Raw genomic sequence first — 25,929 nt, forward strand, 5'->3', positions numbered from 1 at the left:
GACCGATGTCCGTCCCCTCTAGCCCAGATCAAGTCTCTATTGCTCTCCCAAGAAACCCTCTCTTGATCTGAGCCACGGTAGTATCCTGACACTGCTTCCCGGCACGCCTACAACAAATCTCCATGCCATTACACCACCAAGCTCCAGGGGGCGATAGCTAGCTTTTCCGTCCGGTCGCCCTTCCGGGTATGACTCGCAACAGCCCAAACAACTCCTTCCAATCAGCGGAAAGCGACGCGGTCCTTGCGGAAGTGACGTCAGTTCCGAGTCCTCTGGGGGCGGTGGGAGAGATGAGAAGGCTGAGATTGGGGTAGCCGTTGTGTGAAGATGGAGGTACGAGCCTGAGAGCTTAGAAGGCTGGCGAGAGAGCGCGGCCGACGATGTTGAAACAGAGACGGGAACCCGGGAGGAGAGGCGGCTGGCCGGGAGGGTTGGCGGCGAGAGGGGTTTTGGGTTCTGGCAACATTTTGGCAGAATGTTGGGGTCAGAAGCTGTCGCTCCAACTCCCTTCTCCCCCCCAAACTTACTCCACGGTTTTCTTTTGATTTCCAGTTTCCCGGAGGAAATGACAATTACCTGACGATCACGGGGCCTTCGCACCCCTTCCTTTCAGGTGCCGAGGTGAGCTTGAGCTGCCCACGCAGTGGGGGGAGGGCGTGGAGCTGCAGTGGATCGGCTGGGGGGGTGTGGGCTCGGACGCCAAGGACTGGGGGCCGGGAACTAGGGTCGCTATGGTGTTTACAGAAAAGTGACTGCCACTTCTAGAGCCCGTGAGGATTATAGGGAAGGCCCAAGAAGCCACTGTCATCAGATAAGCAGGATGTTGGAAAGAGCTAACTTATTCAAGGGTGATTCTGGATCAGAGGAGTGAAGTGGCCTCCTTTTCTTGGGGAGAAATAATACAACAATCTTGAAATATCACAGCGGAAAGGAAATGTTATAGCTAAAAAGTTGGGGTAAGAAGAGGGCTTTACCTAGGAGGGTTTAACTGGGCTATTGAAGGGGTCGTTTCACTTAAATTTCCTACATTGATTTTAAAAAGTTTGTACTTAGCTTACATACCTGGTATTAATTTGTTTTGCTATTAAAAGGCAATAAATGCCAGAGAACTTGAAGGGAATTGAGTAGAACACGTGTTTTTGTTTGCCAGTGACTCAGAGTTTGCCAGTGACTCAGACCTAACCTTTGTGTATCACAGTTTTCCCAGTTGTCAAATGGCTGTAAAAATAGTTTATGATGTTGTGAAGTGGAAGTAGTGGTTGTGGTGGGATATTTAGTATTCACAGGAAAAGTTTTGGTTGAAACGTCATACTATTTATCATTTGCTTGGTCAAAGCGAAAGAGAAATGGAACAGACAAAAATAAATTTCTTGGTCTTTAAGAACTTGAAGTTGAATTTTCTACTATCTCTTGAGGATTTTAATTCTTCAAAAGTGGTATGAGCCACTCACGTACAATTTAGCTTCTTACTTTGCTAGTATTATTTTTTGGTATTCTCCTGAATAGGGGAAAGTGTGAATCAAGGGAGCGGCAAATTTAGAAATGATTTTAAACTAAAATGTTTGATGCTTTGCAGTTTCATTGACGGTTTTCCTAAGCAATATATCCATGTTTTAATTTCATAATTTGGAGTGTTGTAAATCTCACATTAGCCTTTATCCACATGAAATTTGCCAATTTCTTCTGAATTAGTCTCCAGTTTGTTTCTTTAGAGTGCTGTAAATTTCACACAGGCCTCATGCATGTGGAAGTGCATTGCAAAATTTAAGTTAAATACAAATAGACTTTACATTTACCCCCGTTCTTTTTTTTTTTAAAGATTTTTTATTTATTTATTTATACAAGCACTGGGTACAGTCAGAAGCGTGGGAGGGTGAGAGAATTCACCAGAGCCAGAGCGGGGAGCAGAGCAGGCAGAAGGACCGAAGTACACTGCTGAGGGGAGCAGCGGGCGGCAGGAGAGGTCTGCGCGGCATGCGGGACCCTCCTCTGGTGGCCGGGGAGCAGCTGGGAATAGAACCTGCGCCGCGGAGGCTTCGGGCAGCTTCGCAACCCAGTGTTCAACCGCTGTGCCACCGGGGAGGCCCTACCCCCTGTTCTTAATATTCTACTCCTTTTATAAACTTGAACAATCAAGAAGAGGTAACTACCTAAGAAGTTACTCCTTATGGGCCTCCCTGGTGATGTAAGGGACTAAGCACAGCACTATGAAGCTATCCACAGACTCTGCAGCAAGAGTTCGATCCCTAGCTGAGTCCTCTCACCCTGCCCCCACACTCTGGCCTGTAGCCCAGTTCTTATATGCATAAATTTAAAAATCTTTAAAAAAAATTTTTAGAAAAATTTTTTAAAAATGAAGTTACTCCTTTTTACTTCAAGAAACTTTCCATGTTTGAGTCTATCTTTTTCATGACTTTAAGATGTGTTAAAAAAAAAGCTTTTGCCATGAAGCTCATCATAACTAAGTTTAGGCTCAATTTCGAAATCTCCCTTTAGCCTAGGGCTCTGTCATCATTAACAGTTCTTTTCCTCATTACTACTTCTTCATTTTCCCTTTCCCTCTAGTTTTGTTTAGTTTTAAAATCCTTATTTTAATTGGTTTGTGGTTTTTGTGTTTCTGGTCTTACTGTGAACCACCCCAAATACAATTTTTTTTTTTAAAGATTTGTTCTTTGTTACTTTATACAATAGCTGGGGTACAGGCTGGAGGCGCGGGAGGGTGAAAGGATTCACCAAAGACAAAATGGGGAGCAGAACAGGCACAGACCGAAAACACTGCTGAAGGGAGCAGCAGGTGAGACAGGAGAGATCTGCCACGCCATGTGGAATCTCGCTACTCTGTGTCTCAGTAATTTCACTCCTTGATAGGTGCTCAAGAGAAATAAGTGTATGTGTTCCCCAAACATGTTTGCTCACAGTAACTTTACTCATAATAACACTAGAAACAACCTAAATGTTCGTAAACTTCTAGATTTGTTTAAAAGGAATAGTATACAACAGATTATAAAAAGAACAAATTACTAATTAATGCATCTTGGGTGATATCAAAAATTTATCGTTGAGTGAAAGAGGCCAGACATGAAAGAGTAAACATTAAATGAGTTTAATTTTTATGAAGGCTAAGAATACACAGCACTAAACTATGGTGCTAGAGATCAGAATTCCACCTGTTGTGGAAAGAAGGGAAGGTAGAAAAGGAGCATGAGAAAATCTTTGAGTCATAAAAATGATCTGTCTGTGATCTGGTTGGGGCTAATTGGGTACTAACATATGCAAAAACTCACTGAACTCTACGCTTAAAATTTTTGTAATTTGCATGAGTTGTACCTCAGTGAAATAAATAATTTTAAAAGAGTGGTAGTTCAGAGAGGGAGGCTCTTATTGTTTAAGATGGGAAAACTCTAAAGGGAGTTTAATCTTTTTCTTATATTTGTTTTGACTCATACATTTTCATTTGAGCAATCTGGGAAAATAATAAGTCATAAAGATATACCTTTCCTTAGTTAGGGAAAGTAATTCTAATATAAGAACTAGTTAGTGATTTCAATATGAAAACTATTTTTACTATTGTATTAGGTTTTTTTTTTTTAAAGATTTATTTATGTATACAAGAGCTGGGGTACAGGCCTGAGTTGCGGTGGGTGAGAGGATTCACCAGAGACGGAGCGGGGAGCAGAACAGGCAGATCTACTGAAATACACTGCTGAGCAGTGGGTGAGACGGGAAAGGTCTGCTGCGCCATGTGGGTCCAGCTCCCTGCTGGCGGTCATACTCATGCCGCAGTGGCTGGCAATAGCCTGATATAGCCGAGACTTTAACCCCTGCGCCACTAGGGAGGCCCTAAAATAAATTGTTAAAAGTAATTTACAGAAGAAACTATATTAAGAAGTACTGGATTGTGTGTTTTGGTATGTAGGGGTGGTGAGAAAAAGGAAGAAAATGGTATTTTTTGGTTTTCTAAATAGTTTAGCATCCTTTATAAACTGTAATTCCCAAACTGCTCTCTCCCTCAAAATGGCCCAGGAATTTAACAGAAGGAAAATAAAGCTGAGTGAAAAGAGAGCCGCATCATCTTCCTATTTTCTCCTATGTTTGAACCATTTATTATTTCTTTAAGACTTGCTACAATTTCAATTTTGTTTCATATTTGACAGTCTGGCATAAATGCTAGTTATGTAATAACATTCGATATTGATTTTTTTTTACCCATAATCTTACAGATTATCTGTGGTAGTAACAGGTATTTAGATTAAATCTATGTTTATTATAGCATGTGGTATACCTTTCTGTATTCTTGATCATTGCTATTCTCATTTAAAGGAAAAAACCAAGTGAATAAAACATCGCCCCCACCAAAAAAAACAAAACATTAAAATCAAGGGTACCGAGTAGCAAAGCTGCTTGCACATTCCATGAGTGGTGCACAGAAAGATTCCTTGTTAATCCCATACAATGAAATCTCTGCATGTCTGTTTTTTTTTTTTTAATTTTTTTTAAGATTTATTTATTTATGCATACAAGAGCTGACGTACAGGCCAGAGATGTGGGGGGTGAGAGGATTCACCAGAGACAGAGTGGAGAGCAGAACAGGCAGACTGGCTGAAATACACTGCTGAGCAGAGCAGCGGGCGAGTCAGGACAGGAGAGGTCTGCTGCGCCATGTGGGTTGCTCCCTGGCTGGCTGGCGATCGAACTCATGCTGCAGAGGCTGTGAATTGCTTCATACTGTGGTGCTTAACCCCTTGCGCCACCAGGGAGGCCCCTCTGCATGTCTGTTTTTTTAATGTAGTCCATGAGAGCACTCCAGATGGTTTATGAGGTATAGTCCTTTGTAGAACACTGGCCTTTTTATTTTGATATGAATTTTTTTAGATTGATATGAATTTTTATTCTTTTTAAGTTCTCATAATAAATAGTATCATTTTCAGATCTCAGCAGTTGCTTATGTATACTTTCTGAAAACAGAAAAATATAGGTACCTTTTGTGTGGCCAAAGCTATCTGCATCTTTTTTTAAATATTGAAAATCAATATTATACTATTATTAATTTGGTCTAATAAATGTTATTCCTGGTGCTTTCTCCTGCTTCTGTAATTTCTTTGTTTGATGTGCGTATTGTAAAAATCTTTGTACCCTGATCCTGAAAAAGTGCTCACATGAACCAAAATAAACTAAAATTTCAGAGAGCTTCATGGAGCTGAAATTAAGAACTCCCACACAATAACAAAAATTATAAGTTGTATATTGAGAAAAGTTAAGTTCTTGGGGAGAATTTCCAATTTTTCCATCAATAACTGCCTGCTTCTATGCTCTGTATATGTTCCTCTTGTGTTAAATCCTAGCCGACTACCAAATTTTTACCATACTAAGTAAATAAATAGTAAAGTTCTCAAAGGAGGAAAATGTAGAAATGAAGGGAAGGGATATATATTTTGTTGTCTTCTAGAAAACTTTGTTTGCCTGTGTGATTTAGAAAGATTGGACAGGGCCTCCCTGGTGGCGAAGGGGGTTAAGCACCGACTATGAAGCAATCCACAGCCTTTGCAGCACGAGTTCGATCCCCTGCCGGCCAGGGAGCAACCCAAATGGCAAAGCCGACCTCTCCTGTCTTGGCCGCTGCTCCCCTCAGCAGTGTACTTCAGTCAATCTGCCTGTTCTGTTCCCCACTTTGTCTCTGGTGAATCCTCTCACCCCACTACATCTCTGGTGCATACCCCAGCTCTTGTATGCATAAATAAATAAATCTTAAAAAAAAAAAAAAAAAGATTGGACAGTTCACATACTTTTTTTTTTCCCTCTCTAGTTTCTACTAGCTGGAAATATTCTTTTAGCAAATAAAAATTGTTATTAATGAGGCCATTTTAATGAGTCCATTGAACTTGATATCAATCAGTAAATATTTACTATGCCATACAATAAGTTGAATTTAAAGTTTCTTAAATTCCAATTATCTGTGATAGTTGGGTAGGTGGCACATAAATAGTAATTAGGATATTAAGATTATCACTAAAAATAGTGATTAACAAGTTATTAAACAGCTATCAAGCAATGTGATAAGTAGGTGAGGCTACTATAATGTGATAACTAAATCCTTCATCCTCTTAATAATATGAATAATCATATGAGGTTACCGTTGAAATGCCCATTTTATATATGAGGACAAGCCATTTAAGATCAGGAAGTGAGTAGCAGAGCTGGAACTTGAATTGAGACTTCTCTGGCAACAAGGTCTGTTGCCAATATGCCATATTACTGCAGATTCCACTTACTTAGTTTTTTTTTTTTTTTTTCGGTGTGTGTAAACAAATCATAGGATTAAATATATCTTAGGTTAGACCCAGGTCTTTAGCTTCATGAATGATGATCCTATTTAGAATAGAAAATGTTTATTATTATTGGTTGTTGGATCAGAAGAAGGGGTTGGATCTTAGCTGGAGTAATCTTATTGCAGAAAGACGTCGTCAGAGCAAGACTGTGTATGTATTCTTTTTTTTTTAAAGAATTTATTTATTTATGCATACAAGAGCTGGAATACAGGCCAGAGGTGTGGGGGGTGAGGATTCACCAGAGACAGAGTGGGGAACAGAACAGGCAGACTGACTGAAATACACTGCTGAGGGGAGCAGCAGGCTTGAGTACGGAGAAGTCTGCTGCACCATGTGGGTTGCTCCCTGGCCAGCCCGGGGATTGAACTTGTGCTGCAGAGGCTGCAGATTGCTTCATAGTGCAGTACTTAACCCCTTGTGCCACCAGGGAGGCCCTGTGTATGTATTCTTAAGCTATTAAAGAACCACTTTGGGGCCTCCCCGGTGGCGCAGCGGTTGAGCCAGCTGGGCTGCGAGGCTACCTGCAGCCTTTGAAGTGCCGGTTTGATCCCCAGCCGCTGGAGAGGTTCCCACATGGCGCGCAGACCTCTCCTGCTGCACCCGCTGCTCCCCTTAGCAGTGTGTTTTGTCAGTCTGCCTGTTCTGTTCCCTGCTGTGGCTCCGGTGAATCCTCTCACCCTCCCGTGCTTCTGACTGTACCCAGTGCTTGTATAAATAAATAAATAAATCTAAAAAAAAAAAAAAAAAGAACCACTTTGTCTTTGTTGCTCTTTTTAAAAATTTATCTCCTCACTGTTATCTTTATCTTGGTATAGTTCAGAAAATGTTGTACAAAGAGGAATCTTACTTGTTTTTATTCTTTTTTTTTTCTTGTTTTTAATGTCATGATTTCTACAATGAAGAGAAGAGATAGGAAATCAAAGTTCATATATTATTTTAGAGGAGGATAAGGATCCTATAACATATCTTTTAGGATCTTCATCAAAGGAAACTGAAACAGTAGTCAAAGTACAACTGTCTGATTAACAATCAATTTCTGTGTATTTCAGTGAATTTCTAACAGTTCAGATGTAGCATTAATTGTGGAATAACTGCTATCTGTTAGAATCTTTGGAAAGATTTTAAGCATTATAGCTAAATAGATTATAAAGGCGGTACCATTTCATTGGAACAGTAGGAGATGGTAATGATAGGAAATAGGAAATAATTGAAAACTGATGATCTTTTCAGTTTTGTATATGCTATATGACCTAGGGTATGAGGAAGAAGATTTATTTATAAAATTAAGTATGTCCCAAGAAATTGATAACAAATACAAGACCCAGGCTGAGGGCCTCCCTGGTGGCGCAAGGGGTAAAGCGTCAGCTCTAGGAAGCGATCCGCAACTACTACAGCACGAGTTTGATCCCACACTGGCCAGGGAGCAACCCACATGGCCCAGCAGACCTTTCCTGTCTCGCCTGCTGCTCCCCTCAGCAGTGTATTTCAGTCAATCTGCCCATTCTGCTCCCCACTCTATATCTGGTGAATCCTCTCACCGCCCCCCCCACACCTCTGGCGTGTAACCCAGCTCTTGTATGCATAAATAAATAATTTTTTTTTTTTTAAAAAAAGACCCAGGCTGAAAGATACACTGAGAATATCCAGTTCTGAACCAAGTGATGCTTTTCCCACTAATTCTTTTTTTTTTTTCTTTACAGACATTCCATACACCAAGTTTGGGTGATGAGGAATTTGAAATCCCGCCTATCTCCTTGGACTCTGATCCCTCACTGGCTGTCTCAGATGTAGTTGGCCACTTTGATGATCTTGCAGATCCTTCCTCCTCTCAGGATGGCAGCTTTTCAGCCCAATATGGGGTCCAGACATTGGATATGCCTGTGGGCATGACCCATGGCTTGATGGAGCAGGGCGGGGGGCTCCTGAGTGGTGGCTTGACCATGGTAAGGGGAAAGGCATTATTGGACTCATCCAAGCTCATGGGCATGGTATTAGAGGAGGCAAAAACAATTCTCTATTCCCTACCACACTTGGGTATTTCTTGTCACTGCAAAGACTTCATTTCCCCTGAATAAATGAGGTTGTTATTTGAATCAATTTCACTTGAAAAATGGTTTAAAATTACAAATAGTCCAGTATTAACCCTGAAATAAAAATGGTTTATTGTGATTGTCTTAGGGGGGTGAGCAAGGTTTTTCCTCCTCTTATTATTGCCTTCCCATCTTAGGATTTAGATGTGAGTATGATAGATAGCTGTCACATCAAGCAAGGGATTTATTTTAAAAACAGCCTGCATCCAATGTATCGATGTTGGATTAGTGTTGTAAATCAGCATATTGGATTTCCAGCACGTCTCTTTAGTAGCACATCTCCACACACTATATGGATGGCAAACCTCTCTATCATTAGTCTTATTTACTGTGAATCCTTGTATATTGCAAATAAAGTGTTTATTTTGTGAGGGTACAAGGAAGTTTTTCTTTACTTTGTATAGTGTCACTACCTCCAGTTTACTAAATAAGTTATTTGCTCTTTTTGCTTGTCCAGAATTAAGATTTCACTGGTTATTTTTAGTTAGAGCAGGCCTTTGCATACAAAAAATGAGTTTACTAATTCTGTACTTTGTTTAAAAGCTTAATGTTTATAGAAGACACATTATTTGATCATATCTAGAAGTTAAACAAGGACACAGTCTAGTTAAGTGGGATTTATAAATTGTCTTAAATTTGGGGCAGAGGTAGTGGTGGTTTTTATATTTAGAATTTAATTAATCTTTCTGCTTTTCTCAGGACTTGGAGCATTCTATAGGAACTCAGTATAGTGCCAACCCACCTGTTACAATTGATGTACAAGACATGGCATCTAGCTTGATACCGCATAGCACGTTGACCACAATTGATCAATCAGAACTGAGTTCTCAACTTGGTTTGAGCTTAGGTGGTGGCACCATCCTGCCGCCTGCACAGTCACCTGAGGATCGTCTTTCAACCACCCCTTCACCTACAAGCTCACTTCATGAAGATGGTGTTGAGGATTTCCGGAGGGTAAGGCCTTCCCTGCAAATAATCAAATCTGCCATTATAGGCCTCCCTGGTGGCACAAGTGGTTAAGCATGGCACTATAAAGCAATCCGCAGCCTCTGCAGCGCGAGTTCAATCCCTGGCTGGCCAGGGAGCAACCCATATGGTGACCTCTCCTGTCTCACCCGCTGCTCCCCTCGGCAGTGTATTTCAGTCAGTCTGCCTGTTCTGCTCCCCACTCTGTCTCTGGTGAATCCTCTCACCCACTGCATCTCTGGCCTGTGCCCCAGCTCTTGTATGCATAAATAAATAAATCTTTAAAAAAAAAAAATCTGTCATTTTAGTCTAGAATGAAACTCTTGGCCTAACAAGCCTACTCAGGGTTCTTTACTCCTGCTTTACCACCTTCTCTTCTTTTTTCTCACTCTCAATTTACTTTTATCCTCCCAATCCCTAATTTTTTTTAAGATTTATTTTTTTATTTATGCATAGAACTGGGGTGTAGATCAGAGATGCGGGGGTTGAGAGGATTCACCAGAGACAGAATGGTGAGCAGAACAGGTGGATCTACTGAAATACACTGCTGAGAGGAGCAGCAGGTGGGACAGGGGAGGTCTGCTGCGCCATATGTGGGTCAGCTCCCTGGCTGGTGATTGAACTCATGCCGCGATGGCTGGCGATAGCTTAATAGTGCTGAGACTTTAACCCCTGCGCCACCGGGCAGGCCCCCCATTCCCTGTTCTTATTGGCCCTCACATAATTTATTAAAGTCTTAATCCTTATTGCCTCTTTTTAGCATTTCTGAAAATTCCATCCACATGGTCTCTTTCCCTCAGACAAAAGTCCTTTTTTGTAGTTCTCTCGACACAGTACATTCCTTCTTCCGTCTTATAATTCTTTTTTTTCTCCCTACAGCAAGTTCCCAGCCAGAAGGCAGTTGTGGTGGAAGTAGGGAAAAAGCAGAAGGCCCCGAAGAAGAGGAAAAAGAAAGATCCTAATGAGCCCCAGAAACCAGTCTCGGCATATGCTTTATTTTTCCGTGATACACAGGCGGCCATCAAAGGACAGAATCCCAATGCCACTTTTGGGGAGGTTTCGAAAATTGTGGCCTCCATGTGGGATAGTCTTAGAGAGGAACAAAAACAGGTAAGCAAATAATGAGGAATTAGTAAGGAATGAACGTTCCAGAAGTTTTTAAGGGGATTAAAAACGAAGATGTGTCCGTCTTTCTTACATATTCTTAATGTCAACTCCTTGTTAATGACATTTAGTATCATCCTTTATTTCAGAAGTTGCAGCTATATATCAAATCAGAATACACTTCTAAAAATTTATTATGAAAACAAAGCTAACTTTTTCCAGGCCTTGTTTTTTGTTGTTATCTGTGAAATTAGGCTGTTCCTTGGTAAGATGCATATTGTAGCTATTTCTAAAATCCATTACAAAGTTTAGAGTAAGCATTTAGTTTAGGGCTTTCTCATTGGCCTAAGTGTAATTTAGAAAACCTAGTTAATCTCCCAAAGTTTATTAAAAAATAAGTGAAAGTCGTGATACTATTAAAGATACAGTTGAAGATGACTATAATTATCATCCTAGACTCCCCACACAAGATTCCTCCTGTCAAATATTTGAAACAAAAAAACTGGCTTCTCATTCTCCAAATAAGCTAGACTGGCTTCCTCACAGTATGACAGGCTTAGAGCAGTGTTCCCAAGAGAGCAAAGAAAAAAAAAACCTTAAGGGGTTTTTTGTATCATGTCAACCATATTCTAACAGTCAAAACTTAGTCACAGAACTAGCCCAGATTCAAAGGAAGAGTAAATAGTTTTCCACTCTTGCTGAAGAAAAGGCATGCAGGGTAAAATTCTTGTGGGCCATTGTTGCAAACAATTCTTCACATTCATTAAGAGAGAATATACTGGCTAAATACAATCCCAGGCTAAGCAGATGACTGATCTTAATTTTGGGGTCAGGATTTGTTTTGGTTACAGAAGTGGGTGTGGTTTCATGTTAGTGTTAGAAGTGTACTTATTCTGGCGAGGCTTGTGTTGACTGGCTTTCAGATGCATTGTAACTGAAGAATCTGCCATGGAGGCTATTCTGGTTACTAGCTCTCAGAAGTGTATTTAATAAAGGAAATTTATTAGATTGACATGAATTGTCATTCACTGATGAATATTATAGAATTATCAGTCTTTTCTAGGAGTATGAGGACTTTTTAAATAGTCTTTCTTTCCTGTAGGTGTATAAGAGGAAAACTGAAGCTGCTAAGAAAGAATATCTAAAGGCGCTGGCTGCTTATAAAGACAATCAAGAGTGTCAGGTAAGAGGGTTAGGATAGGTAGTGATTTAAACCAATATAAAGATTTTTGTTGATTTGTGGTTATAAGAAATACCACCCAGGGCCTCACTGGTGGCCTAGGGGTTAAATCTCAGTGCTGTCACCACTATGGCCTGAGACCGATCCCCGGCCAGGGAGCTAACCTACATGGTGCAGCAGACCTCTCCAGTCTCGCTCTCTGCTCTCCTCAGCAGTTTATTTCAGTAAATCCTCCTGTTCTCCCTGCTCTGTCTCTGGTGATTCCTGTCACCCCTTGCACCTCTGGCCAACAACCCAACCCACTTCTACGCAAAATAAAATAAATGAATTCTAGAACTTAATTTAAAGGGAAAAAAAAAAATCTTGTGGAAAAAATCTCGTAGAATTAAAAACTTAAAAGTGACTAACTGCTTTCCTGTTGTTTTCATCATAAACCTTGCCTGGCATTCTTTGTGAATTTGTTATTTTGTTGTTTACTTCAGTCAGTAGCACCCACATACCCACAGCGGCTCCTTTTCTTAATTCTGTCTTTCCCCTCCCCAGTCTGTGATGCATCTTTTGTTGGGAGGTAGATTGTATCCTGGGAAAGAGGGTTAATCTCCCAATGATGGGCTTTTTGGTCTTTTTTTAGGCCACTGTGGAAACAGTGGAATTGGATCCAGTGGCGCCATCACAGACTCCTTCTCCACCTCCTGTGGCTACTGTTGACCCAGCATCTCCAGCACCAGCTACAACAGAGCCCCCTGCCCTGTCTCCTTCCATTGTTGTCAACTCAACGCTGTCATCCTATGTGGCAAACCAGGCATCTGCTGGGCCTGGGGGTCAGCCAAATATCACCAAGTTGATTATTACCAAGCAGATATTGCCATCTTCTATTACCATGTCACAAGGAGGGATGGTTACTGTTATCCCAGCTACAGTGGTGACCTCCCGGGGCCTCCAGCTAGGCCAAACCAGTACAGCTACTATCCAGCCCAGTCAGCAAGCCCAGATTGTCACACGGTCAGTTTTGCAGGCAGCAGCAGCTGCTGCTGCTTCTATGCAACTGCCTCCACCCCGACTACAACCCCCTCCATTGCAACAGATGCCTCAGCCCCCAACTCAGCAGCAAGTGACCATTCTGCAGCAGCCTCCCCCTCTTCAGGCCATGCAGCAGCCTCCACCTCAGAAAGTTCGAATCAATTTACAGCAACAGCCACCTCCTTTGCAGAGTAAGATTGTGCCTCCACCCACTCTGAAAATGCAGACTACCTTAGTCCCACCAGCTGTGGAAAGTAGTCCTGAGCGGCCTATGAATAACAGTCCTGGGGCCCATACAGTGGAGGAAACCTCTCCTGAGACAATCTGTGAGATGATCACAGATGTAGTTCCAGAGGTGAGTGTTTAGACCAGTGGCAATCTATAAGAGTGTTTATGTTAACCAGTAAAAGTGGGGGTTGCTACTAGCATTTAGTAGCTGGCAACCAGGAGTATGAAATGTCTGCAAGAGGCAATTCCCTGTGACAGGGACTTGCCCCACCTGAGAGACTCTATAGTGTTCTTGGTAATATTATTCAATCTTTAAAGTACTACTAGCGTTCAATTAGAGCAGATACAACCTAAGCATAATTACTTTTTAGAGGTCTTTCCCCAAGTAGCCTAAGCTTTGGAGATGTAAATCCTTTTCATTTCTCCTCCATTCTTGATGTTTGAGGTGGAGGGATGCATATGTGTAGTCCAGTATAGACGTGGTTTATCTTACTGTCTTGAACAGATAAATGCCAGTTACCCAGTTTTCCTTAACGTGTACATGACTATTAGTCATTTTAAAATATGGGTCTTTGAGAATCTTGAGCCGTAATTAATGAAGCATCATTTAAATGAAAACACAAAACCAGACTTCTATCAGAAGGAAATTGAATCTTTAAGTTCTCTTCCTTTTTCTAAGGGTACCACATGTAGTCTTCTCTTAGCTTTCCTTAATCTTAGTTGAGGTGCCGTACCCTCTACTCACATTCTAGTTTTGATTTTTTCTGAAAATACTATTCAAGTGTGGAGTCAAGTCAATGAGCATGTTTAAAACGAAAGAAATAGCGTATGTCCAGCACTCTGGATGCAAGAATTTCCTTACCAGTTTGTTTGGCAAAGTACTAAAGCTAAATATCAAGGGGGACACTCACTGAGTACACACCTTTAAGATTCTGCCTTTACCTGGAGGTATTAGCACCTGTTCCTCCATTGAGTCCAGACTTAATTTCACTAGCTAGCTAGCAGGTAATAATCTAATCAGTCTTTGTGTATTTTCTGCCTCACATAGGTTGAGTCTCCTTCTCAAATGGATGTTGAATTGGTGAGTGGGTCTCCTGTGACAATCTCACCTCAGCCTCGGTGTGTGAGATCTGGTTGTGAGAACCCTCCCGTTGTGAGTAAGGACTGGGACAATGAGTACTGCAGCAATGAGTGTGTGGTGAAGCACTGCAGGTGAGCTTATGGTTCCTTCTTTTAATTCAGGTATTACTAAATCAATTGTGTTTGAGACATAACCCTGAGTATACAGTTTTACCTAACTTAGGTATGGTAGGTTGCTATCTACGTATCTATAGATAGCTGATTCTAGAGCCTACTAAAAGTTACCCTGCATAAAGATACTACATTTACAGCAGCTGAAAATGACGTGATTAGCAGTGCATGCTTTCCAGTTAGCACATTACCTAAGATTGCTCTTTAAAAGTATGTATTAAGCTGCAACTATGTATCTCTGGAGTTCAAATCAGACCACTGAGGGAATTAGAACATGGGGAGGTTTAAAGTGAGTTAGGTAGTATAAGGTGCTAAATGTGACAGGAATGGGGGAAAATTGTGAAGAATTTTTTCCTTCCCATATTTTCCTAGGATTTATCTATATCCATAAAACAAAGCATTAGTGTTTCCTATCTCAAATGCTTTATAAATCAGGATTGCCCCTATTTCAGACTTTTAGGCCCCCTTGCCCTTTTACTCACATTGGATGATATCATCTCACCTTGATGCTACAGGAAGTTATCTGGGAAGCTATTTAAGACAGTATAAAAAGAATACTGTTACTATAATTCTACGTTTCTGTGTATCTTCTCTTTTAGGGATGTCTTCTTGGCCTGGGTAGCCTCTAGAAATTCAAACACAGTGGTGTTTGTGAAATAGTCCTTCCTGTCCTCCAAGCCAGTGAAGACTTATCTGCTGGGAACACGTCCAAGAGCCTTTTAACCAAATGGGCTTGGTAGTGCCTGATCTCAAACCATGATGGTCCTTTACGCTTTTCCCCTTTTTTCTTTCAATAGGGGCCACACTATGGAGCAGGGCCAGTGAGTTTGCTGTAATCAGGATTTGCTTTTTCCTTTTAAGTACAAGCAGAGATACCAGTTATTAAAATAGCAGAGGAAAGGGTAAAGGGAAAATGACAAGCAGAATATAGGGATGGGATGGCTGGCAGGGTGATGGTGGTGGGGTTGAGAAAACTTACTGGTGTAATTGTCACAGGACTTTCCTGAAAAATTATTAAAATGATGGGAGAGTATTCGGCTTTGAGTCCAGGGGAAAATACCAGTGTGTGCATCAATTTTAAAGGGGATAAAAGATTGCATTAAAGGTTATTTCTTGAACAGGGAACTGCTACTGTTAGATCTTAAGTGCTGCTCTGAGAACAGAGGTTTTCAACATAATTGGCACAGTGAACTGCAGGGAAAATAACACCTAGGAGTTTCTCTTTACATATTATTTCTGTAGTTGATATCCCTCTATCTGTATTACCATAGCTGTAAAAGGCTGTCTACATACTTAAATTAATATAAGTTTCACCATAATCTAAAGAAGTCTGTTCACTTGTATTTGATAAAGTATCTTAAAAAATAGGCAAGAAGTGTTTTCACCTAGCCGTCATATAGATTAATTCTCTGCATACCTCTGCTACTTATTTCATCCCAGTGTGCTCATTTTTTTTTCCTAGATGTAAGTTAAAGAATAGACAAGCAGAGCCACAAATTTTTAACATGATAAGCAAATATTTAGAGGGTGATAGTCCCCAGTGATACTTTAAGTGAAATTCAATCAAACCTTACACCTTAAGAAATGCTATTCCAGAGAACTTCCGTATTAACCACCATGTTCACATAGTACTGATTGCTAGTCACTTTGATCCTGTTAGTGTATAATCAACATTTTAATGTGTTCCATGCATTCGTTTAGTTTGAACCCTCACAACAACCCATGAGGTAGGTAATAATCCCATTTTATGTATGAGTCAGACTGAGATGAACTACACAAAAACACCACTGTTAAGTAGCAGAGCCAGAATTTGACCTCAAAATCCCAACCACAATACAAACTTTTATTTAAATAAGGAGAAAAGACTACTGTACAATATTACTCTTCAGGTGCAGCCTGTAGAGCCATGGCCTTGAATTGCTTAGCTGTGAGGAAGTGCTTCACAGATTCTTAGGTTTAGAGATGATACCATCTGGATACCTTTGCTTGAACCGAGCAACGACATCTGGGTCTAGTAGATGGATCCCATCCAGCTGGTTTCCAAGAGTGATCCTTGAAGCAAAGGAAAAGAAGGGGCAAATCAAAAATCCTAGAATTAAAAGGCTTTTAATATTGTTTAAAAAAATGTATACCTTTTATTAAGATTGCCTTTCATCTCATGAAATATCCATTCTAATTCTTTTTTAAAGATATTACTGGTAGAATAGTATATGGTAGATGACTGATTAAGAACTGGGCGTAGATGCTAGTATGAAAACATGCTGGATCTATTACTACTTAAAGGTTAATAACTGATGGCTAACTAAGCCTACTTCACAAAGTGGCTACTACAAGTGGGTATTCTTTGGGTAAGTAAAATGCTAGCAGCAGGTCTTTTAAACTCTGCTAAAGGGATGAAAGTTAGAGACTGTTGTCGACAGATTAAATTCTTTAATAACCACCAGGGGGCAGATACCACACATCCAATAGAATAAAAGGAAGTGCCTTAGGTGAAAGCAAATAAAGACTGTAGAGATCAGTGGTTTAGTTCTACCTGCTGGATTTCCAATCAATGTTTTGAGATCCCATAAACATTTTAAATACAAGCTTAGGTGACTTATGAATCCTCTGAAGCCAACTTATTTGTGGACTGTGAGATGAAACTACTTTTTCCTTGACCAAACACAGTTCTGCCCTTAGGGGTCAGCCTGTTGTCTTACCAGTTGGGTTGCACATTGTGTGGCCGTCCAAATAACTCAATCTTGCGAGTGCCAGGTGACAGTCTCTCAATCATGCCATAAATTTCATCTGGTTTATGACTGGTGGAACGAACCTAGAAATAAAGGCTCTAGCTACTTTTAAGTTACCTAAGATTACAGTTCTAGACTTTTCCAGTATGTTTATGGTCCAAATGAGAGAACCTGGGATAACAATACATCTCATTTAAATAAATGATACCAAATAAAATGCCTAAGCTATGAATGTCCTGGGGAAGCACATACCTCAGCTACGATCACATCACAGTCCAGACCCTGGTTGAAGCCTTGGGGATTTCCTTTGACACCAACCTGCTCGCCACAGAGAACAAATAATTACCCTATGAAACCCCAGCATTTGAACTTTTTTTTTTTTTAAGAAATTAAACAAATGAGCCTCCCTTGGTGGCACAAGAGTTAAAGTCTCAGGGCTATCAAGCTATTGCCAGCACTGAGGCATGAGTTCGAACCCCTCCCTGGCCAGGGAGCTAACCTACATGGCGCAGCAGAACCTATCTTGCCTACTGTTCCCCTCAGCATTGTATTTCAGTAGATCTACCTGTTTTCTCCTCCCCCTCCCCCACTCTGGTGAATCCTCTCACCCCCTGCACCTCTGGCCTACATCCTAGTTCTATGCATAAATAAATAAAAATATATCTTTAAAAAGAAAAAACAATTCCTTTTTTGCTCCACCTATTGAATTAGGCCCACTGCTGCTCACCAAGCAGTGTTCCTTCCCATGGTTCAACCAGTGACCTGTTCGGCCTGTCCGAATGATACGCTGCAGTTGATTTGTCTTCACCCAGATAATTTCATCTACCCGTTCATACCTGTGGACCACAACAAAGAGAATTAGAGCTATAACTAGGCTTTCACAATTTAGGGGTAGTACCATCTATTTTAGAGGCAAGACATCATGGAATACTCTGGGAGAAGGGAACATATCTACAGCAATTATGTATTTCCCTCAAAAGAAAAAAGAAAGCAACAGTGATCTCTACTTACCCCCAGAGGTTCAGGCATTCTCTGCCCAACTCCATGGCCCTAGAAAGAAAGGATTACAAAGCTATTTTCATGCCCATATATTTTTTTCCCCTTCAAGATGTGTTTTCATTAGATATTCCATGAACATTTACATGCAAGTGTACCATTAGGGAACAGACTGGATCCAAGAATGAGACAGTATCTGTTCTCAATGTCCATACATTTCACCAGAAGCAAACAGAATTAAATATAATTCAAGGTATCATCTGTGTTATAAACAGGCATTAATTAGGTCATAGTAGGGAAAAAAGCAGACTCAGTCATACTCTTTAATAGCAGGAAACCCCAGGATTTTATCCCCACCCAGTACTCACTCTGTACTATATCTGCCCATACCTACATATCTTTGAACTGCATTACCTGCCTGTGACCCAGAGGAAGAGAAAGCCATCATCCTGCAGTACTGGTATGTTGAGCCTGCGCATCTCATCATCTGTCAGGGTCCCATAAGGCAGCTCCATGTGAATATCCCAGGGTGGGTCAGCCATCACAACTGCAAACTTGCCCAAGATACTGACGTCCAGGTAGCGGATATCACAACAGATCCACTGCATAAGGTGGTATTTGGTCATCTTCCCTTCCTTCACTCTCAGATGCAAGGCCCCAGACCCTCCTTGCCATATGACTTTCTTATTCCCTTATAAGGGTGTCTTCTCCCACTCCATTCCCAATCAGCAAGAGATTGCCAATTATACCCTGCTCTCCTGTATGTCTGGCTGTATACTTAAACCTAAGTCATAAGTTAAATTTTCTGACCAAGCAGGTACCTGAGGTGGGAAGAGTCGATCTGCATTGGAGTCGCCTCCAACACTCTGTGTAAGAGCAAGTTCCTGGCTTGGTGTATGGTCTTTACTGCCAGGAGCCTCAGAATCCATGCAAGCGTCAATTTCATAGTGAACGTATTTGCAAGTATCCATGTGGAAACATGTATTAAGGAAAGAGCAGTCACCTAATGACTCATCAGTGTGTTTATTGATGATTCGTCTGAGGGAATAAAAAGAATCAAAATAGTGCACTAGAGTTAGATCCCACAGTTTGAAGTCCAAGTCATTTCAAAACTTCCTTTCATTACCCACTCCTAATTTTTTCTATTTAGCACCTCCTCCAGTTTTCAGACTGGAAGTTAGGTAAAACCCATACTTCATACTAAAGAAGAGTTGTAATTCCTCAATGATCAAAGATAAATCCTTATAACAGGAAGGGAGCGCTTGCTGGTTAGAGCAGAACAAAACTGACCTAAATTAAGTTCAGGTTCCCGTTTTTCCTAGCTGATATCCTTTCAGGGAACTTTTTATCTATCACATCTGCTCAGAGACAGCGATACCTTGCATTACAAGAAGTGGCATTACCAAAAAAAAAAAAAAATATTTGGGAGGGCAGCCTGTATTCTCTCCCACAAAACACTACTTCTGAAAGTAGAACTTGCAATCCAAGACAATCCATAGACTAACTGATAGAATTAAAGAAAACTTCAATGACTGGAAGGAATATGCTGAAAAGGAATGACTGCTTTGAAGAGGCCCATCCCCACCTTTCCCCTTCCCAAGAGACCTGAAATGTAGCTTGCGACAGGGTCGGTCAGCATCACTGGCTTTCATGCACTCCTCCTTGGTTCCATAGTCACAGAACTCTTGCACCTGGGCCCGACCTCGTGAGCGAAACTTTTCAACAATGGATTGTTCCTTAGCTGTTGTCGTATTTAATAGCTCTAGGATCTCCTGACTGACCTATGATGGAAGAAATTTTGTACTTAAAAAGGGCTGACAAAGGGCCTCCCTGATGGCTCAAGGAGTTAAGACGCAACCTATGAAACTGTCTGCAACCTCTGCAGCATGAGTTCGATCCCTGGCCAGGGAGCAACCCACATGGTGCAGCAAACCTCGCCTGTCTTACCTGCTGCTCCCTTCGGCAGTGTTTTTCACTCATTCTGCCTGTTCTGTTCCCCACTCTGTCTCTGGTGAATCTTCTCACCGCCTACACCTCTGGCCTGTACCCCAGTTCTTATATGCATAATTTTTTTTTTTTTTAAAAAGGGCTGATAGATAAAAATTGGTCCTTAAACTATCTCTAAATTCTAACTGACATTAATGTCCCATAGGGGATATATACACGCTAATTTATTTATTTTTATTTTTTTTTTAAACTTTCCTAAGAAACCTTTTTTTTTTTATAGAGGCATGTTTTATTTATTTGTTTGTTTGTTTGTTTTTTTTTTTTGTTTATACATGCACTGGGTACAGTCAGAAGCGCGGGAGGGTGAGAGAATTCACCAGAGCCAGAGCGGGGAGCAGAGCAGGCAGAAAGACCGAAGCACACTGCTGAGGGGAGCAGCGGGCGGCAGGAGAGGTCTGCCCGCCATGTGGGACCCTCCTCAGGTGGCCGGGGAGCAGCCAGGGATCGAACCTGCGCCGCAGAGGTCGCCGGCAGCTTCGCAACCCAGCACTCAACCGCTGCGCCACCGGGGAGGCCCTATACACGCTAATTTAATCAGAGATTTGTCTCAGGTTCCATTCTTTCTCACAAATCTGCACTTGGAATGGAATTAAAATACAACAAGGTTCATACTGCTAAACATTAAGCTAACCTCCCCTCTCCAGGAAAACACTGCTTCCTACAAAATAGTGGTATTTATTAGATGCTGAGCCAAGACACACTGCTAAGCACTTTCCTGTTTAGCTGCCAGACTATTCAATAGTTTTATAAAGGAGGATACTCTGGTAATCCTCAAATTACATATGAGAAGACTAAGATCAAGAGAAGTTAATTAACTTGCTAGAACTAGCAAGAGGGTGAGAACTCACGGGTCTAATGTTTACGCTCAGAACCACTACACTGCCAATTCACCTTGTTTAATCATAAATTCCTGTAAGTACTGCTCCATGTGACTATTTTCAAGTATTCATCCCCCACCCCCTTACCTCTACATTTAGATTACTCTTCTCTTTGATCTAAGGAGCTTCCAGAGTCTATGATAAAGATTCTCTAAATCATAGTTTCTCAGCACTGGCAGTGACAATATGGGCTGGGAAATTCTTTGTCATGAGGGTTGTCCTAATATGATTGGAGGATGCTTAGCAGCATCCCTTGCCTCTATCCTCTAGATGCCTGCAGCACTCAAGTATTGTGACAACCAAAAATGCAGACATTGGCTAATGCTGGGGAAAGCAGGTGGCAAAGTCATCCCCAGTTGAAAGCTGCTGCTCTAATGCTCTAAACACTCAATCGAACTGTTCTTGCCCTAGAAATAAATCCTTCTCAAGCAAAGCTATAAATGAAAGTATGTGTATGAAAGTGTTTTCATCTACCCTTACCTTCTTGCTCTGTTGTTCTTTAGTAGACTGTTGGTTCAGAAGGCTCTCTATCTCCAGGTCAACATCTGAGGCAGCATGTCTCCTTGATTTCTTAGTTGGCTCCTTAGCTGGTTCTGATGCTGAAGAGGCCAGACCAGAGGCCAAAGAACTAGCAAAGGCAGCTACTGTGGTCGAGTCCTGTTCTGCACGCCGTTTCTGCCCCGTGATAGTCCCTGATACCTCCCCAGGGCCCTTCTTTTCTGCCACAGCACCCATCATAGCAGAGAGCTTGGAATGATCAGCATAGGTCACAAGCGTGGGATGTGCATCATCTTGTAGGAGTCCTCGCTTTACCTCGATCAATTCCTGAGCTGCAAACTTCTGCAGCAGGCTTTCCACCCCATCTTGAGTGGCAGGGGCATCTGGCTAGGGAAGCAGGAGAAGGAAGGGCAGTAAGATATTCAGTATGAACTGGAAAAAAGAAGTGGTAGATCCCAACCCTGTCTTATCTGTCATTACCGTGGAGATGGCAAGGCGAATGGACACGGCATCAGTGGGCAATGTTAGGGCCAGATCAGAGAGGTGGTGTAGCAACTTCTTCTCTAATTCAGGGTCTGTAGCTAATTCAGGAACTGCTGAAGCTGTGCTGGACTTGGCGCCACCAGAAGTAGGTGCGGAAGGCACTGGGCTATCACTTCGGAAAGTTGGAGACAATGCAGCCTCTGGATTCCGTAGATCTAGCAGTGAAGTGAAAAAGCACAACCACTATCACTCTGTATATTCCCCAGAAGTCAAAAATTCTCCAGCATTCGGGCCTCCCCGATGGTGCAGCGGTTGAGCGTTGGGTTGCGAAGCTGCCTGCAGCCTCTGAGGCGCCGGTTTGATCCCCGCTACTCCTCGGCCACTGGAGGAGGGTCCCGAATGGCGCGCAGATCTCTCCTGCCGCCCGCTGCTCCCCTCAGCAGTGTACTTCGGTCCTTCTGCCTGCTCTGCTCCCCGCTTTGGCTCTGGTGAATTCTCTCACCCTCCCACGCTTCTGACTGTACCCAGTGCTTGTATGTATAAATAAATAAATAAATAAATCTTAAAAAAAAAAAAATCCTCCAGCATTCGCAGCATATAGTTCTCTCATTTCATGGAGGAAAATCCTGTGACCAAATTTTAACAATAGATGATGACCTTTCCTCAGTCATACTCAAGTATTTACTTTTTGCCAAAGATAAGCATCAAAGGCTTTACTGAAATTGAGAGGCATTTTCCCAATATCTTGTCCTTATCGTGTTTCAAAGGAAAAAAAATTAGTAGCATGGTAAATTTAAATGTTCATACCACCTCATTTCAGTTACTCTAAATGACAACTAATAAATTAACCTGCATTTGAAGTCAGAAATAACTTCAACAACAAAGAAAGAAAGATCTTCAACAACCTAAACTGTGTTCAGACTTATCTTTCTGAAGATTGGAATTTGAAATTTAATGAATTAAGGTCAGTAGACATCAGGTGTACACAATGACAGTGAAGGGGACCAGAATGATGTGATCTTTAACACTGAACTCAAAAATTTTACAAAACTTTGCTGAAGTCCTGGTCAATAAATGATATTTCCTGAATGTATTTTTATTATCTACTCTACTACTTTACAAAATAGATGGCTATCCTAACCTTAGTAAGGTTTAATAAACTCAAATTAGGAAAACAGGATTAACCTTTGGGAAAGTCTAATATCTATAATTAGTTAAAATACAGATGAAAATTTTAAACTCCCTGGCCTTTCTGGGAATTGTTAAATTATAAGTGGGATTTCTGGATCATTTGGGCATTCCATTTTTATTTTTTTAAAGATTTTTATTGATTGATACATACAAGCACTGGGTATAGTCAGAAGCGCAGAAGGGTGAGAGAATTCACCAGAGCCAGAGCGGGGAGCAGAGCAGGCAGAAGGACCCAGGTACCCTGCTGAGGGGAGCAGCGGGCGGCAGGAGAGGTCTGCGCACCATGTGGGACCCTCCTCCGGTGGCCAGGGAGCAGCCGGGGATTGAACCGGCGCTGCAGAGGCTGCGGGCAGCTTTGCAACCCAGCGCTCAACCACTGCGCCACCAGGGAGGCCCTGGGCATTCCATTTTTTATTTTATGAGGAACTGCCATATTGTTTTCTATAATGCTTGTACCAATTTACATTACCACCAACAGCGAATCAGGACTCCCCCCTAGGCATACAAGAACTGGCGTATAGGCCAGAGGTGTTGGGGGTGAGAGGATTCACCAGAGACAGAGTGGGGAACAGAACAGACAGATCTACTGAAATACACTTCTGAGGGGAGCAGCAGGCAAGTCAGGAGAGATCTGCTGCGCTATGTGGGTAGCTCCCTGGCCAGGGATCGAATTCCTGCTGCAGTAGCTGTGGACAGCTTCATAGGTTGCTTCTTAACCCCTTGCGCCACCAGGGAGGCCCTACATTGTAATTTTACTCGTTTCTAGTCCATATAATTTAAAAATGATTGAAAATAATTACTGATTAAAATAAATTATCAAGTCACACTGGTGACACAATGGATTAAGTCTCAGCACTGAAGCTATTGCACCCACTGCAGCATGAGTTTAATCCACGGCTGGCCAGCGAGCTACCCACATGGTGCAGCAGACCTCTCCTGGCTAACCCACTGCTCTCCTCAGCAGTGAATTTCAGTCAGTCTGCCTGTTCTGTTCCCCACTCTGTCTCCAGTGAATCCTCTCATCCCCCCACCCCCTACCCTCTGGCTTGTATTCCAGTTCTTGTATGCATAAATAAATAAACCTTAAAAAAAAAAAAAAAAAGAAGCAACCCAGTCATTTGTCTGTGATGGAGGTGTAATTGTTCTATTTCCTATCTAAAATTAAAATGCATAAAAGGCTCATAAATGGAGGGAACCAAAGAATAAGGAAATTAAAAAACAGGGAAAAGTGGATCTACAACATGAAGACAAAGAGTTGAAATTTATATATCAAGGGAAAAAAAAATTCTCCCTTAGGTAATTCAGTAATTTACTCCAATGCTTGAAAATGAATATTCCCTTACCATGACTTATATACACTTCTTCCTCCACTCTTAACTTATTTGATCACCTAAGTTTTACATAGCCATCAAGACCAAATTCCGTTTCCTTCATTATATCCTTCACTAACTAAACCAGTTACTTCTCCCTTTGCTATACTCACTATATCCTTTACCCTCAACTAAAATTTAAACTCCTTGAGGGCAGAGCCAGTATCTTATTTATTTTTGCCTAACTAGACTTCGCACTGTACTCAACAGATGTCTACTTATTATGATGAGAATCCTTCTTGTTCCAGGGACCAGAATATATGACCATGGATCTAAGCTGTATCAAGACAAGACTTAGTTAGATACAGCATCGAGTGCATGATGAACACTAGAACAAGTTACCACAAGAGTGATAAAGATTCACTAACGTTTAGATTCTTATAATTGACTTGCCTTAAATAATTCAGGACTTGTGCAGGGAGGGCATCAGGGGTGGTTAGAACTTGACAGCCTTTTACGGTTCCTTCAAGTTTTATGCAAATGAATCAGGTGCAACCAAAAGAGAAAAAGTTTAAAAGCAAATGTTTCAAACTTCTGCTCGGTATCTAAGTGGCTTGAGACAATGCAAGTTCCTCTACTCATTTGGCACGACCAAGTGTCTACTCTGGGTGGGCTACTGTATTGTTTACTGTGTATACAAAGCTTCAGTCCTTTTCTCTCTCGGTGTCCACGAGGGCAAAGTACCCGCTATAATCAAGGGAAGAACAAAGCGTTCAAGGAGTAATCAAAAGGAGGCACTTGCAGCTTAGAGGGATGGGGGCTGAGAGGCCTAGAACAGGCGACGTTCTGGAAGACCTAAGAGAAGCCGGCCAGAAGCACGGCTGTGAGGCCCGGGCGTTTGTCCGGGAAAAGTGAACTGGGAGAAGCCAGGCCCGAGATGGGAAGGGACAGCAGGAGCGCGAAGCATCTGCGCTGCAGCGGGGGAGAAGCGAGGGGGTACCAACCTACCCGACTTTACTTTAAAGAAATGGCCGCTTAGGGAAGGATGCCGATTCCGGAGCTGTCTTTTTCTCCAAGGTTCCCTGCCCCCCGTCTCCGACTGAGCCAGAACCCCCACAGCCCCTTGCCTCACCCAGGTGCCCGGAGTCCTGCTTCCGCCTCCGCTGCAGTCTCTCCCGCAGCGAGTCCAGCTGCTTCTTGTGGGCCTGGATAGAGCTCCACGTGTCCGACATCCTAAACTCCCAGCTCCAACACGTCTCGAATCAGGCGCGGCGAACTAGCACCTCCCAGCCCCAGCTTCAGGAAACATCCAATTCTCTCGCGGATGCCTTAGGGCTAACCGGAGAAAGTCCCGGGAGGGGCGCTGAACGGGAGCGTCATTTCCGGTTTCGCGCTCTCTTTGATGCTGAAATGGGAGCCATCATAAGTATTGGCAGGATGGCCGACTCAAGGGGTTTTTTTTTTTGGTTTGTTTGTCTTTTTTTTTTTTTTTTTTTTTTTTAATGAGGGCTCCCTTGTGCTTCCGGGTGCTCGGAGGCTGCAGTTGCCATGTTGGTACCTGGCAGAGTGGCCATGTTGCTTACAACGCGCGCATGCGACCATGTTAAATATTAAGTGAACCCTAGGTCGGCCAGTGGTAAGACGGTTCTCACAGAACTGCGCTTGTTGTATG

At 42.0% G+C, this 25,929-nt stretch overlaps 2 protein-coding genes across 2 annotated transcripts; one reads left to right on the forward strand and one right to left on the reverse strand.

The window, feature by feature from the left end:
• Window positions 1-188: 188 nt before the first annotated feature.
• On the forward strand, window positions 189-14,825 carry TOX4 (TOX high mobility group box family member 4; the record flags this gene model as incomplete). Its single annotated transcript, XM_084240230.1, has 9 exons — window positions 189-251; window positions 553-621; window positions 8,027-8,269; window positions 9,116-9,370; window positions 10,262-10,492; window positions 11,589-11,669; window positions 12,298-13,041; window positions 13,963-14,126; window positions 14,765-14,825. 9 exons carry the CDS (start codon window positions 189-191, stop codon window positions 14,823-14,825), a joined length of 1,911 nt encoding a protein of 636 aa, XP_084096356.1.
• A 1,280-nt stretch (window positions 14,826-16,105) lies between these two features.
• On the reverse strand, window positions 16,106-25,489 carry METTL3 (methyltransferase 3, N6-adenosine-methyltransferase complex catalytic subunit; the record flags this gene model as incomplete). Its single annotated transcript, XM_084239539.1, has 11 exons — window positions 16,106-16,217; window positions 16,865-16,977; window positions 17,147-17,212; window positions 17,622-17,730; window positions 17,906-17,944; window positions 18,305-18,492; window positions 18,712-18,928; window positions 19,496-19,671; window positions 21,256-21,660; window positions 21,754-21,971; window positions 25,390-25,489. 11 exons carry the CDS (start codon window positions 25,487-25,489, stop codon window positions 16,106-16,108), a joined length of 1,743 nt encoding a protein of 580 aa, XP_084095665.1.
• Between the last annotated feature and the right edge of the window lie 440 nt (window positions 25,490-25,929).

This window comes from Talpa europaea (assembly GCF_964194135.1).
Source record: "Talpa europaea genome assembly, chromosome: 8".
In the NCBI taxonomy this organism is placed as follows: domain Eukaryota; kingdom Metazoa; phylum Chordata; class Mammalia; order Eulipotyphla; family Talpidae; genus Talpa; species Talpa europaea.